The sequence below is a fragment of the Dermochelys coriacea genome, chromosome 6 (genome assembly GCF_009764565.3).
Source record: "Dermochelys coriacea isolate rDerCor1 chromosome 6, rDerCor1.pri.v4, whole genome shotgun sequence".
NCBI classification, from domain to species: Eukaryota; Metazoa; Chordata; order Testudines; family Dermochelyidae; genus Dermochelys; species Dermochelys coriacea.
Genome location: NC_050073.1, coordinates 63,532,345 through 63,547,897, shown reverse-complemented (window position 1 = coordinate 63,547,897; position 15,553 = coordinate 63,532,345). Strand labels below are relative to the sequence as shown.

Sequence of the window (15,553 nt, the reverse complement as noted above, 5' to 3'; positions counted from 1 at the left end):
CGGCTAACCTGGTGGCTGAGCTTTGTGACTTTGTCCTCACCCATAACTATTTCACATTTGGGGACAATGTATACCTTCAAATCAGTGGCACTGCGATGGGTACCCGCATGGCCCCACAGTATGCCAACATTTTTATGGCTGACTTAGAACAACGCTTCCTCAGCTCTCGTCCCCTAATGCCCCTATTCTACTTGCGCTACATTGATGACATCATCATCTGGACCCATGGAAAAGAAGCCCTTGAGGAATTCCACCATGATTTCAACAATTTCCATCCCACCATCAACCTCAGCCTGGACCAGTCCACACAAGAGATCCACTTCCTGGACACTACAGTGCTAATAAGCGATGGTCACATAAACACCACCCTATATCAGAAACCTACTGACCGCTATTCCTACCTACATACCTCTAGCTTTCATCCAGATCACACCACACAATCCATTGTCTACAGCCAAGCTCTACGATATAATCGCATTTGCTCCAACCCCTCAGACAGAGACAAACACCTACAAGATCTCTATTATGCATTCCTACAACTACAATACCCACCTGCTGAAGTGAAGAAACAGACTGACAGAGCCAGAAGAGTAGCCAGAAGTCACCTACTACAGGACAGGCCCAACAAAGAAAATAACAGAACGCCACTAGCCATCACCTTCAGCCCCCAACTAAAACCTCTCCAATGCATCATCAAGGATCTACAACCTATCCTGAAGGATGACCCATCACTCTCACAGATCTTGAGAGACAGGCCAATCCTTGCTTACAGACAGCCCCCCAACCTGAAGCAAATACTCACCAGCAACCACACACCACACAACAGAACCACTAACCCAGGAACCTATCCTTGCAACAAAGCCCGTTGCCAACTCTGTCCACATATCTATTCAGGGGACACCATCATAGGGCCTGATCACATCAGCCACGCTATCAGAGGCTCGTTCACCTGCGCATCTACCAATGTGATATATGCCATCATGTGCCAGCAATGCCCCTCTGCCATGTACATTGGCCAAACTGGACAGTCTCTACATAAAAGAATAAATGGACACAAATCAGACATCAATAATTATAACATTCAAAACCAGTCGGAGAACACTGCAGTCTCTCCGGTCACACGATTACAGACCTGAGAGTGGCTGCTATTCAACAAAAAAAACTTCAAAACCAGACTCCAGTGAGAGTCTGCTGAATTGGAATTAATTTGCAAACTGGATACAATTAACTTAGGCTTGAGTAGAGACTGGGAATGGATGAGTCATTACACAAAGTAAAACTATTTCCCCATGATATTTCTCACCCCCACTCTACCCCCCACTGTTCCTCAGACATTCTTGTTAACTGCTGGAAATGGCCCACCTTGCTTGTCACCATGAAAGGTTTTCCTCCTTTTTCCCCCCCCTCCTGCTGGTGATGGCTCATCTTAAGTGATCACTCTTCTTACAGTGTGTATGATAAAACCCATTGTTTCATGTTCTCTCTGTGTGTGTGTGTGTATATAAATCTCCCCACTGTATTTTCCACCGAATGCATCTGATGAAGTGAGCTGTAGCTCACGAAAGCTTATGCTCAAATAAATTTGTTAGTCTCTAAGGTGCCACAAGTACTCCTTTTCTTTTTCCTAGTGGCTAGGGCACTCTCTTGCAATGTGGGAGACCCAAGTTCAAATCCCGTTTCTGCAGCAGGCAGAGGGGGGAATTGCATCTAGGGACAAGTCTACAACTAAAACTTAGATTGACCCTAGCTACATTGCTCAGGAGTGTGAGAGACCTACTTAAGCCAACCTAAGCCCCAGTATAGACATTGCATAGCTCAATGGAAAAATTCTTCTGTTGACCTAGCTACTGTCTCTTGAATAATAATTCCATCGCTGTAGCAAGTGTGTACACTACAACGGTGTAGCTGTAGCGCTTGTAGTGTAGTCTTAGGGTCCCACATCCCAGGTGAGTGCCTCAACAAGTGGGCTAAAGTTTTATAAGGGAGGTGGTGGTACCACCTCTTTTTCTCCCATCCATTTTATCAACCCAGTCCTCCTTTCCTTTGCTTTTGTCAAAATGCTGGAAATTGGAAACAAAAATGTTCGTTTTTGATTCGCCGAAGAATTTTGAAAAATGCCTTTTTTGGCATAGCTGGGCTTGTATTAGAAGAATTTCTGGCATAGCTGTGCCAGCTAGGGGATGTGATTTTTTTGTTGTTTTCCCCCACACTCCTGGCCAACAGAATTGTGCCAACAAAACTATGTAAGGTAGAACTGGCCTGAATTATGGGTTTGTTCACTTACTGAAGCGGTAGCTCTTGACCACCCTTTTCTGGAAAAAGAAGGAAATGGTATTTGCATGTTCATTCAGATTTGTATTTTCTCACCTTGCTCCCATAGTGTTCTTAAATGCTAACCTAGAGAGGAAATATCCTCCTCTTCCTCGCCCCCCCCCCCGAGCAAGAGGAAAATTCACCACTAAAGTTCATTCAGTCTTGGCTCTCTTCCCTTCCCCTTAGTCCTGCATTATTATATCTTATTTGAGCATCACCTAGATTCACCATCCTTTCTTAGTGTGAGAGGGAGTTCAAGTTCTGTGATCATTCAATCTTATGTTCTTTCCTGGCTTCTCTAGTTTTGACTAGAAAGGACCAATTAGGATAAAATAATGCAAATCCTACTAAAAAAGAAAAGGAGTACTTGTGGCACCTTAGAGACTAACAAATTTATTTGAGCATAAGCTTTCGTGAGCTACAGCTCACTTCATCGGATGCAACTCATGAAAGCTTATGCTCAAATAAATTTGTTAGTCTCTAAGGTGCCACAAGTACTCCTTTTTGCGAATACAGACTAACACGGCTGCTACTCTGAAGCAAATCTTACTGTTGCCCAAGATATACGTGGGCACTAGCTCATCGAAAACTATGCAGAGACCCTCAACAGCCAAACTCATTGAATATGGGAAAAAATAGCAACTACTTTTCTATTTCTTAATCTGGTCTTTTGCTTCTTCCACCCCATCCCTTTTTTTGGTTTAATGGCACTTTTCTGGTAATAGTGGAAAATCTGCTAACTGCCGCCTGTTCAAGTATTTTTCCTGGGGCTGGTACCAATCAGGAGCTGGCGCTGCACGTCTTGCATGAAGCAAAGGGAAACATTCTGGTGAGTCCTCTTCAATCTTCTGTCTGTCTTTTGGGATTGTGGGAAGAGACCTTAATGCTCACTATAATCAAGGACTGATTGCACCAGCAAGAAGCTTATTTGAAAGAAGGAAGCTTGCAAAGCACTACACAGTTTTGCCAATACATCTGAATCCTAATGCTCATCACCTCTTGCTGTCGCTATTCCGAACATGGCCCCGCACAGCTCTGCTGATTGCACCTCTATTTTGTCCTGCACCATCCTTGCTATTTCAGTCTTTGGCCTCTTCTAAGCAGAGACTGCTAAAAATGTCGAACTGCAGCAGACTGTGTGTGGTTTCTGTTTTTAGCTTGCAGGGATCAAATGGCTGAGATTACTAAACTAAATTCACTTGCCATCTAAATTGGAAGCCAAATCTCATGTGAGGGAGCATTGTCTACTGGTTTTACAGCATGGGACTGGGAGTTAGGACTCCTGGGTTCAATTCTTGCCTCTGTCACTGACTCTCTTTTTGACCCTAGGCAAGTCACTTAACCTCTCTTTGCCTATCCGTGAAATAGGTATATTTACCTACCTTGTAGCAGTGTGTAACCATTTATGTTTATAAAACACTGATTTCTCTGGTAAATGCTGTAAAATTGCATAGTGTAGCTGTTTAGTGCATCTGCCTTTCATAATATTCTCTAACTTCAGCACAAATGGTAGCTGTAGTTTAAGTGCAAATAAAAAGTGGCTACAATTGAGTGGCTTTATAGTCTCTGAGATAAATTTCTTCTGCTGAAGTGATCCTTCCGTTTTATTTTGAAATATTGTTTACTCAAGTGAGCTGAGATTTCTAAACCCGTTTCACTGGTGTCCTGGATCTGCAAAGGAGTGGAGGCCAGTGGGAAGTGGTTTTATAAGAGAGCACATGCTACATGGGATCATCACTATACAAGATAATACTTCTATAGGGCCTTTCATCTGTGGGAGTAATAATCATGTCTCTCAACACCTTTTATGAGCTAGAGTAGGTGAGTAGTATTTTATCCAATTTACAGATGGAAAAGTGGAGGCATGGAGAGGTGAGGGCACTTCCACAAGGCACCAGAGAGTCAAGAACAGAATGATGGTGTCTTGACTCACATTTCACTGTTCCAAATGCTAGAGCATAGGGAGGGAAAGAGAGCTTTTAATACGATTAACCTCTGGTAGAGGATGATACTAAGGTGATTGCCTGATGTTCTTTGTTGTAATACCTGTATAAGTTAGTGTCCTTCATGAAGCTAATTCTGTTATTGTACTGTCTTAGGCTACGTTGACCAAATTGCTGCTGAAGAGGCCAATGCGATCGCCATACCACCCACTGGCAGACTATCACTACACAGGTATGCTGAGGGGAAGCAACAGATAAACTCAGCGCGGCTGCCTCTGCTTCCTTTGTAGATGGCAGGCCTAGCTGCAGATAGGGATTTTTTTGCCGATCCTCCTCCAACCTTTTGCACAGCAGGTGATGGTGGTTGTTGCTGCTCTTTTAATATTGATATAGTGTCATCCTTTCCCCCCCCCCCCCCCCCAGGAAGCTTTATAGGAATCAGTCATCATCCCTTGCCCAGATGAGTGCAGTGGTGAATTGCAGGGATTCTTGCCTGCAGCTGTCATAACACTTAGGATTGGCTAGTGTTCTGCACATACCACAAGTCCATTAGTCACTGAGCCACTCTTTTGTATACACGGGCTTGTCAAGGGACTAGACAGATCTCAGAACTGCAACCTCTGTGGCAGGAATTCATAGCAGGGAATTGAGAGAGAGAATTAGTGGGAGAATTTCCAGTTGCTAGTAACCTATGCTGCTTACAGTAGGATGTTAGAGAGTACAGACACTAACAGGCTATTGCATCTCACTGTTTCCTCTATGGAAGGAAAACTGCAATGTCGGATGAGCTGTGTCTGTCTTTACCCTCACTCAATATATAACCAATTGTAAGATAGTATCTTTCATGATCCAGGATGGCCCTAGGCAACCCTGGGAGACCTTGGTCTGGTGAGGGTAGAGAGAAGTTCAATAGCTCCATCTCTAGTTAACAAAAATTACACGTCTGTTCACATTTACAAGTACAACGGCTCTTTGACACAGCCACAGTGGAATGTACTCTGGTAGTATCGATAAAGAAAGAATGTGGGAGGGCTAAGGGACATTCTGGATTGTGTGTTTTCTTGTTGGAGGTGTAAGAGTGTTATTGTACTAAGATTACTTCAGATGTGTTATGAACTGCATATAGTTTGAGCTGGTTTTATTTAAAGGAAACCTAAAGAAAATACAGCTAGACGAATAAAAGCTTGAAATGAAATAGGTTTCAGTTTAAACTTCTTTACTTATAGGATCTGACAGGTGGAAAGTTGATGAGAAGAAACTTTTCAACAAAGGCATTGCAATCTACAAGAAAGACTTTTTCCTGGTCCAGAAACTTGTAAGTTACTCTGTCAGTTACTTAATGCACTGTGGAAGGGTTGACCTGAGCTGATGCAGTTGGTGCTGACAGTGACACCATCAACACAAAATATACTGCATTCCCTCTTGGGTGCTGTGGGTTTTTATGTGTTTGTTTTTTCTTCCCTTTCTCCCACCCTCCCCCCAATTTCCTTGGAGTGATTAAACTTAAAAAAAAAAATTGAAAACATACTGCTATTTATTGATTTCCCTTCCCACCGCATTAATCAATTCAATCTCCCTCATTTAGCCCAGGGCACAGATCAATTACACAGTTCAGTTACACAGAATATATTTATAAAGTGATGGGAGTGCTCCAGTAACACTCAAGTAGCCTGGTTACAAACCTGAATGAGAAAAATTCCCATTGTGGTAAAATGGCCCATAAATTACTCCTGACAGAATTCTGCACCCCCGCCCTGCATATTTCTGTGCCCCCGTGCAGAAAAATGCAAAAGAAATCTGCGGGGGGACACATGCCTCTACCCCGGTAGCCCAGGCAGTGTGTGAATTCCAGTGTGTCTGGCCCTGGAGCAGCCTCTGAGATGCAAATCACTGCAGGGGGAGAGGGGCTGGGCATGCGTGCCTGCAGGGGAGATGTTGATCACCATCAGGGGGCAGGGCTGGGTGTGTGTGCCTGCCAACAAGCGAGAGAGACTCTGTCCCTCTCACTTGCTACTGTGGCTCACCAGGGGTGTGGAGGGATAGGTCTTTTCATTATGCATGAGGAAGGCTCTTTCCCACAGGCAGAAATGTAGCAGCCTGCCTGCTACTTAATTGATCTCATTCTCTGAGGCAGAAATGTAGCAGCCTGCCTGCGTAGTAACATTGTTAATGTTCCTGTTGTTGTTTAACTGTTTCTGTTCTCAGTCAATTCCCCCAGGAGGATAAAACCTGTAAAAGGTTTAAGGCCCCTACACTGCCAGAGTCATGTAAAGGAGCCTTATTGTAAATGACAGTAAAGGGAATCAGCTAAGAAGATCTATGTGCTTTCTCATTTTTTTCCTGTGCCAAAGTGTCACAATGGGGTTTTATTACAGCTCAGGATTTATTTTACTTACCCATTTTAAAAAAAGAGTTTGAGGGCAAATAAACCATTTATCAAGCCATCAATTAAAGATCAGGACAATCAAAAGCAAGCACTTCCCAAAGTACCCAGCCAGGTCCAGGACCATGATTAGCAAAACTGTATGGCTTTTATGTGTGAAAGTCTCTGAGCAATTTAAAATGACATTCTACTTTTTGTTGCTGCTGCTACTGCTGTTTGGTGTTCTGTAATGTAATTTAAATGAAAATCCAGGATTATAACTGGAATGCAGGGTATTAGTTACCAAGTGTTTGTAACTTAACTTTCATGTGTTTAGGAAATGCTGAATAGTTATTGTGACTTTTTTCTGTATTGTAGTTTAAATAAATTAACAAAACAAGTGAAACTGGGGTGATTATATTGTATTATTTTGACAAATAAAATATGCAGAATTTTGCTGAACATTTAATTTTTTGGCACACAGTTATTAATTTTTTGGTGCAGAATCTTCCCAGGAGTAATAAATGGATTGGTGAAATATTTAGTAGTTTTACTTCCAGTATTCTATAAAAATTAGAGACAGTGAAAATGTCCTCTTAGTAAATGCCTCCCATCCATTTTAACCTGTCATGAAGATGTTTTCATTGGAGGTAAAGCTACAGGAAAAAAAGAAAGGCAGGAGTAGTTTTCAAATTTCTCATGAATAAATAACAAATGTGCAAAACTTTGTATTAACTTGTGAAAGCCTAGGCATTAACAAAAACTAATACACTGCCTCCAAACTCTCAAATACGTCACAGATAGAACGTGTAATTGTCCTTGGGTCTGCTGATAATCAGATGTTCCCAGATGGGTACAGAACTGAAAAGTTCTGCAAGCCTTCCTCACTATCTGTTAGACTTGCTTTTTGGTTGTTCCTTAGCGAATATGTTGTTGGAAATTAAATACTTCCCAGGAAGCTGTAAGTCTGCTCTGAGACCTGACAATTCATTTGCAACGTTGCTGATACCCTTAGGGAGCGCACATTTCTCTTTGTATGTCTACATTGCAGCTGGTTGCGAGCCTCCCAAGCTGAGTAGACAGACTCTCACTACCAGGGCTTGAGCTTAATGAGCTCAAAATAGCAGTCTGGATGTTTCAGCTCAGTCTGTAGCTCGGGCTTTTAAGTCTAGGAGAACGCATGAACCTGAGTCCAAGCTCCAGCCTGAGCCACAACATGCACACTGCTATTTTTAGCATGCTTGCTAAAGCATGTGTCCACCTGTGCTGAGAGAGACACCCTTACCTGCAGTGTAGGTGTATCCTCAGGCTTGTCTACACATAAACCGCTACAGTGGCACTGCTCCAGCTGCACTGCTATAGCGCTTCAGTGAAGACACTATCTGTGTTGATCGGAGGGGTTCTCCTGTCTGCATAGGGACTCCACTTCCCTGAGAGGCGAGAGGTAGGTCGACAGGAGAATTCTCTCATCAACTTAATGCCGTCTGAACCAGGGGTTAGGTTGGTTTAACTGTGTCACTCACAGGGCCAGATTAACTCTTCTATGGGCCAGGGGCTATTAGATTTTGGGGGGGGGCCCCCCCATATGCACATATTTTTCCTGGGAGGGAGTTTGGTGCAGGAGGGGGCAGGGGATTGGTGTGCAAGAAGGCGTGGGGTCTGGGAGGGAGTTTGGGTTCAGGAGGGGATTCTGATCTGGGGCAGTGGGTTGGGGTAGAGGAGGGGGTGTGAAGTGTAGGCTCCAGCCAGGAGGCGCTTATCACAGGCAGCTCCCGGCCTGCAGGGCTCAGGCAGGCTGCCTGCATGCTGTGGCTCCTCACTGCTCCCGGAAGCAGCTGGCTGCTAGCACGTCTCTGCGACCCCTGCGGGGAGGGTGACAACATGTCTCTATGCAGTGCCCGCATCCACAGCTCCCATTGGCTGGGAACCCGCCCCCCACCAGGGGTCACAGGGACGTGCTAGCAGCTGGCTGCTTCCGGGAGTGGCATGGGGCCACAGCATGCAGGCAGCCTGCCTGAGCGCCCCACTGCGCCGCGGGACTCTTAGTGGCCCGGAGTTGGAGATCACTGCCTGTGATTTATTTTTCTGGAGCCCCCCTTGAGCTGGGCCCAGGGCTGCAGCCTCTAAAGCCCCTGCCTTAATGTGGCCCTGGTCAGTTGGGTGTAGATTTTTCAACCCACAGAGCAACATAGTTATACCAACTTAATTTCCTAGTGTAGACCAGGCCCCAGTGCCAGTTCTGCCATCCTGGTGTTGACTAGTACCATATTGTGCAAGTAGCTCCATTGAAATTTATGGGATTATTCAGCCTAAAGTGCTGCTCAGTGTGAGTAAAGGTGCTGGAATCTAGCCCTAAGAAATTCCGGTGGAGGCTAAAGAAAATGTTTGTGAGAAATGTAACACCATGTAAAGAACTTAAAACAATTTTCATATAATAGAAAGATATTGTTGGAAAAGAAAATTACAATGTAAAGTGACTTGTAATTACACTTTTAATGAGTATTAATACACCTTTTAAAAGGAGTTTGCCTTTTCTTTTTCTTTTTTTCTTTTTTTTTTTTTTTTTAAACACTAGATAAAAACCAAGACGGTGGCCCAGTGTGTAGAGTTTTACTACACATACAAAAAACAAGTGAAAATTGGTCGGAATGGGACCTTAATCTTTGGGGACGTTGATGCCACTAATGAAAAGTCTATGAAAGATGAAGCTGAGGTTGATATCAAGGTAACTACCCAACCCCCTTTCCTGCTTTTGGCTTTGGTGCCAAATGCGAACTTCATGGACTGAATCACAGTTCACTCTTTTTCTAATTTTACTGTTGCTACATATATACAAGAAATAATAAATATGGTCCTAACTATTGCATAGATTCCGTAAATAACTGTCTGATTAGAAACTCTTGTGTTTCTAAGGCCATGTCTACACTGTCACTTATTTCAGCAAAACTTTTGTTGCTCAGGGGTATGGAAAAAACAGCCCCTTGAACGACATAAGCTTTGCCAGCATCAGTGCTGGTGTGCACAGCGCTATGTCAGTGAGAGATGCTCTCCCGCCGACATAGCTATCTCGGCTTGTTGAGCTGGTTTTATTGTGTTGACAGAAGAGTTCTCTCCAGTCAGCATAACGTGCGTACACAAGCGCTCTTACAGCGGCACAGCTGCACCACTGTAAGCTTGTAAGTGTAGACATGGCCTAAGTTGTCTCTCACCTGCTGCCTTTACCAGCAGAGACAAGTCAGGCTGAAGTTCACTAAGCCCAGCCTCCCATCCTTTTTCACATAATTACCTCGACCTGCCATAGAGCTGAAGCTCAAAAAAGAAAATATTAACTCTGTCCCTTTACCATTTCTTCATATGAAGAGTTCCCATAGGTTTGCACGTGTTCTTCCTCCCAGAAAGGAGAATTACAGTGAGGAACATACACACGTGGAGGAGATGGCTGAGAAGGAGGAAGAGTTGGATGACAGGAAGAGCATAGGGCCTCTCAAGGCCACACAGACACTACAAGCCAACGAAGTGGTCAGTGGTGCACTGAGCTGCATGTGCTTCCCCCCACCAATCCTTCCCACCCCCCACCTCCCCGGTTAACAGTTTGGAAAATGTTGAAAAAAATAGATCTTCAGCTTTAATTTTTCCTGGTGGAAGGAGCTGGAATTGGAATATCTCTGAATATTACCAGCATCAAGATGGTGTTCTATATGACTTGATGGGTGGGGAGAGGTTTTGACTGGGAATGTGATGAATTCCCTGGGACTGATGCTCAGAGAGGAGGACAAGTAGTGTTAGAAATACCAGAGAGAGTTTCTCATTAGGGATAGCTTGGATTGGAATACTGTGGGGTGAGAGTTCAGCCAGCAGCCTTTATTCCAGAGATGCTTCATTTTCACTTTGCTTTAATAACTGTCTCTTTGCCATGTAGGTCAATGAGGTCCTAATTTCAAGAAGCAAGGAGTCTAATGCTGCAGGGGAAGCCAGCACTAGGACTGTAAGGAAGCCTAAGGAGGCAGCAGTGAAGTCTCAAAAGACTCCTCCCCCAGTACAGAGGAGGAGACGGAAACCAAAGCCAAAACCGGACACAACCAGTAAAGCTCAGAACCAGGAGAACACGTTTCCATGTAAAAAATGTGGCAGGTAAGAGAAACGCATTGACAATGACAATCACAGGAATGTTGTACAAAAGGAACATTAGCTTGAAAAGCAGTTTTTGTGGAGATATTGTATAATAAATTGTTAGAAATGCTGGCAATAATATGAACAGTTTACCACCACTGGTGCTGTCTTTCAGATTAGATCTTAAAAACAGTTGGTCCTTAATGACTTGAGGTTGTCAAAGGTCCCATAGAAGTTTTCATAATCATAGGCATACTAACCCAAGTACCCTGAACAGATTACATCTTGGATGATTATTTTCTGCACCCCCCATGTATTCTTTAGTGTTGCTGTGCACTGTTGAACAGCTGTATGGTCCACCTCAACAGTGTTTACATTTCACTGGTGTGTTGAGAGATTCCTGTATAGTGGAAAAAGCACTTTAAGAACTTTTCAGATGACTAATACTATAGGTATGTAGGGCATTATTGTTACTATAGCAGCAGGTGCCAGGGAAGGGGTGAACAAATGGTTTGATAAAATTTACACGTCTCTTGTGCGTATCGTAGGTGTATTACTTTCCCTCTGTGGCTCCAGCCAAGAAAGTTCAGTTTGCTGCCTAAATTGCTTAATCCCAAAGAATAATTAGCCTCATAATACCAGGAGTGCCTCACCATTTTAAATATAGAAGCGGGATGGTGAGGAGATGGGGAAAACCAGAAGGAATGACATCTTTGTTTAATTCAGTCATCAGTGGTGGTGACAGGTTTCCATGGTGTGGGGGTTACTTAGCTGGCACTGGCAGGACACCTGTCCACTAGACCATGAAGTAGCGCAGCTTTGAGAAGTCAGACTGCTGTATTTCTAGCCTGGAGACTCACAGGGCAGAAGCAGGAGGAAAATCTTAATGACATTCAAGTCTATTTGGTGCAACTAAAATTGAGAAATGTATTGTGCGGGGGAAGAGGATAGAGAGGGAATGGAAACCATAAGGGGCAAAAGTGGAAAACCATTGACCCTGGGGGAAGAAGTGCAAAAAGAGGGCACTGGTCATTGTTTGTCTGCTTGCTTATTTATTTGTATTACAGTAGTGCCTAAAAAATTGGGGGCCCTTATTGCACAGTGGTGTACAGATCCATAGTGAGAGATGGAGCCTGCCTCCAAGAGCTTAGAATCTAAATGGACATGACAGATGAAGGGTGGGAGGGAAAACCAAGGCCTAAAGAGGTGAAATGACTGCTCCAAGGTCATACAGCACATTATTGTCTGCCAAAAACAGAACCTAGGTCTCCTGAGTCCTAAGTTAGTGCCCCATCTACTGCACCACACTGCTGCGTATGGAATGGGAGTGAGAGCAGTCGTAGTTGCAGTAGTTCCATCTTGGTGGCGGTACAGGGTCCTTCTCTGTAGTCTACTGACTTCAAACCAGAGATGCAGTTGCCCCTTTGGCAAGGGAGGGGAGAGGCGGTACGAGGAGACTGAACAAACAGGTGCGTGTATGTTCTTCCTCAGGATCTTCTACAAGGTAAAAAGCCGCAGTGCTCACATGAAGAGTCACGCGGAACAGGAGAAGAAGGCAGCAGCATTGAAACAGCGAGAGAAAGAGGCGGCAGCGGCGGCGGTGGCGGCAGCACAGCGGGAGGAGAGCAGTGACGTGGGGAGCAGCAGCAGCGACAGCAGTGGCAGTAGCAGCTCGGATGAGGATGGGGAGATTTAGCCATAACCCAGGGGAAGTCGAGGGAGTAGCAAGGCTGGACCCCACCTCTCTCTCGGTGTGTTTGCCTCCATTCCTGCACTTTCCTTATCTGGACTAAGTTCTACTAGGCTTCTGTCCATTGCTGCCATTGCCTCATCCCACATTCTGCATCTCACCCTGCCGGTAGAGACTGAGCCAAATCAGTGGATAAAGAGATTTGTGTGAACCTGGATATTCTCTTTTACAAATCAGATTTCTATTTTATTTATAAAGGCACCTGAGGTACGTAATAGAACAATGTCATCAGGAGCGGAATTTAGTTCTCCTACAGATCAGTCAGAGCTTTCTCCTTGTGCTTGCCAAGAATCATGACAATGAGACTCTTGAGTATAAAGGCTTCCAGATCTGAGCAAGAAAAAGATGCTCTGCCCTGAGACTGTCTGCATCTAGTTACTGTGACACCGGTGTTTTGTAGTGATTTCCTTCCATAGCAAATTCCTGTCAATGCCCTTCCTGCTTTCCTCTCTGAGCGCTATCCAGGCTCTTAGCAAGTTCTGTGGAAATATGAGACATACCCTGGGTCACTGTATGACCGAAGTGTGAGGGGGAGGGGTGAAGAACACTCACCCCACCCCTCTCCTCTGAGAGAATATTTCTATTTTTCTGTAGCAAGGGAATGCCTGATATTTCTTGTGCCATTAAGAGTTCAGTAGTGGACATATATCATCCTTTGAGATAAGGGTAGCCACAAACCTTAAAGATATATTGTGTACAGGAAGCGAAGTAGTTATTGGGTCATTTTTAGAAGAATTTGCCCCCTCACAAGTGCAATTTGAAAGGCCTCTAACGATCACATCTGGTTTTAACTCATTACAAAAGGAAGCAAGGTTGTTAATGAGACTTGACCTAAGACACTGTTTTTGGACTGTGCATGCCTCACAGAGATGGGAAGGGTGGACTCGGGTCTCTTCCTCAGGCTTCTTTACTCCCTTCCCCAAACGGCCATTATGCAGGGCGATGCCTATTTCCCTATTGGCCTTTACCCATCCCTTTAAATGGCCACCTACAAGAGTTACATTGAAGAAACTGTGTGTCCTTCCATTCATTCCTTTGATGTGATTGGACAGCACAGAATGCTTGGCTATCCCATCATGGCCCCCTTACCAGTAAAATGTACTCTTTATGCAGAGCTGGCATTGAAATGGCCCCATTAGCCAAAAGTCCAGGCAGCTAGGCCTGGTATTAAAGCAAAGTGTTAAAAGAAAGCAAAAATCGGTCACCGAATGCTAAAATTACACAGAATCTGTCTGTACATATATACATAGTATTCACATACCTTTATTTCATAAAACTAAAGAATCCAGTGTAGTTGCAGCTGTGTTGGTCCCAGGATATTAGACAAGGTGGGTGAGGTTCTATCTTGTATTGGAGCAATTTCTGTTGGTGAGAGAGACAAGCTTTCAGGCAGGGTTGCAAGTAGAGGTGTACCCTCCAATACGTAGTACCGGCAAGAGATTTTTAGTGGGTATGGGGTACCGGAAAGACTTGGGGCTACCTCCCCCTCCCGGGGATGCGGGGGGGAGAGCTGCACTAGGGAGGACATTCATTCTTTATATGGCTTTAACAGCACAATACATATGCTAACAAACTTAAAGCCTTTGTTTAAGTTTGTTAGCATATGTATTGTGCTGTTACGTTGGTCAGAAGTCCTCAAGAGGAGGGGTGGGGGGACAAAAGGTATTTAAGCAGTGTTTTTGATTCTGTTTCTCCCCATTGGTCTAAATTATCCATGACATCCATACTGCATCACAAGAAGTCCAAATCATTAGAGTGGTTGTTTGGATTCTGATGTCAGCCCAGTTCTGCAGCCTGATGGGAATCAGGTGTTGTCCCCAGTGTACCTAGAATTCTTCTTTGTAACCAAACTAGTCTAACATGCATTTTGTTAATTGGAACTGGAGCAGCAAAACAAAGAAAACAAATGCCTCATTTTCCAACTTTGTGGGTGAGAGAACTATAAATGAAGATTAAGGCTGTCAATGTCCAGCATTATAAACCAGCCAGCTGCCTCAGGAATCTGCCAACAACTTTGCTGAAAATATGTTCCTCCTCTTAGCAACAGAGCTAAGACTTAGCACACATTTGCCCACCGTTATTTGAATGAAGTTCCTTCTGATCTGGCAGCTCAGGCATTTTCAGTTTCATCCACAACAATTTACAAACGTGGAACATAATCCTGTAAACCCTTAATCATTTCATCAACCCCACTGAGGATAATGGGACTATTTGCATGACTATGGACCTCCTTTGTGGGCTGACAAAAGTTTCAGGAGTCTGTTCTTTTAAAGGAAGTTGAATCCCCCATTGAAATGCAATGTTTGGGTACCATAAAGCAGTTAAATTTTGTCTTTTAATAAGTCATACATAGGCTGAAATGGCTCCTCACCCAACTCCCATACAGACTGAATACTACATATTTGGGGGGAAAGTAGTTAAGCTGTTGATGTTTGTATATACAAAGCGGGGTGATGGGGGGGTGGGGAGGAGTACTTGGGGAGGTCATGTGCCTCCCCTTGTGTCCCTCCCATGAGTGCAGTACTGGCAAGAAATGATTTCTACTTGCACCACTGCTTTTGAGCCATACAGAGCTCTTCTTTTTCTGAAGAGCTCTGTGTGGGTCAAAAGCTTGTCTCGCTAACAGAAGTTGGTCCAATGCAAGATGGTACCTCACCCACCTTGTCTCGATAAAGAATCCAGTTGTTTCCTTGTGCTGCATCCATTGCAGAAGAGAGTAATTGGCTCCTTTCGTGGCCTCTGTCGTTCATTATAAGTATAGGGTGAAGAAATGGGGAGATTGGCAGGAGCCAGTGAAAATAACTGAAGAGGCAAATGGGATTTAGTGGTAACACCCTGCAGTGAAGCATCCGTAGTACTGTAAAGCATTTGTACATGCAGGCAGCCAATTCTCACTCCCACCTCTGGAGGAACATCATGTGCTGGTATTTATGTGGCACTTAACTGCATGAGCAAAGAGCAGTAGTTAGTAATAAAATGTTTAAATGTGGCAGTGAATTGCCAGTTTTCTGGTGCCAGTGAAATGCACATCAGATCAACGTGCAGTTCTGTAGTGGCATCTGGTGGTCTGATAAG

General features: G+C 44.2%; 1 protein-coding gene across 4 annotated transcripts in view; it reads left to right on the top strand.

The window, feature by feature from the left end:
- Nucleotides 1–14,096, top strand: part of MIDEAS (mitotic deacetylase associated SANT domain protein) — a 106,423-nt gene extending 92,327 nt beyond the window's left edge. For all 4 annotated transcript variants that reach the window (XM_043517521.1, XM_038406848.2, XM_038406846.2 and 1 more), the window contains 7 exons: nucleotides 3,039–3,142; nucleotides 4,413–4,488; nucleotides 5,483–5,571; nucleotides 9,194–9,343; nucleotides 9,979–10,137; nucleotides 10,538–10,749; nucleotides 12,220–14,096. In XM_043517521.1, coding sequence (XP_043373456.1) covers nucleotides 3,039–3,142; nucleotides 4,413–4,488; nucleotides 5,483–5,571; nucleotides 9,194–9,343; nucleotides 9,979–10,137; nucleotides 10,538–10,749; nucleotides 12,220–12,424 — 995 coding nt within the window. In that variant the 3' untranslated portion in view covers nucleotides 12,425–14,096. The remainder of the gene's footprint in view (nucleotides 1–3,038; nucleotides 3,143–4,412; nucleotides 4,489–5,482; nucleotides 5,572–9,193; nucleotides 9,344–9,978; nucleotides 10,138–10,537; nucleotides 10,750–12,219) is intronic.
- Nucleotides 14,097–15,553: the final 1,457 nt, after the last annotated feature.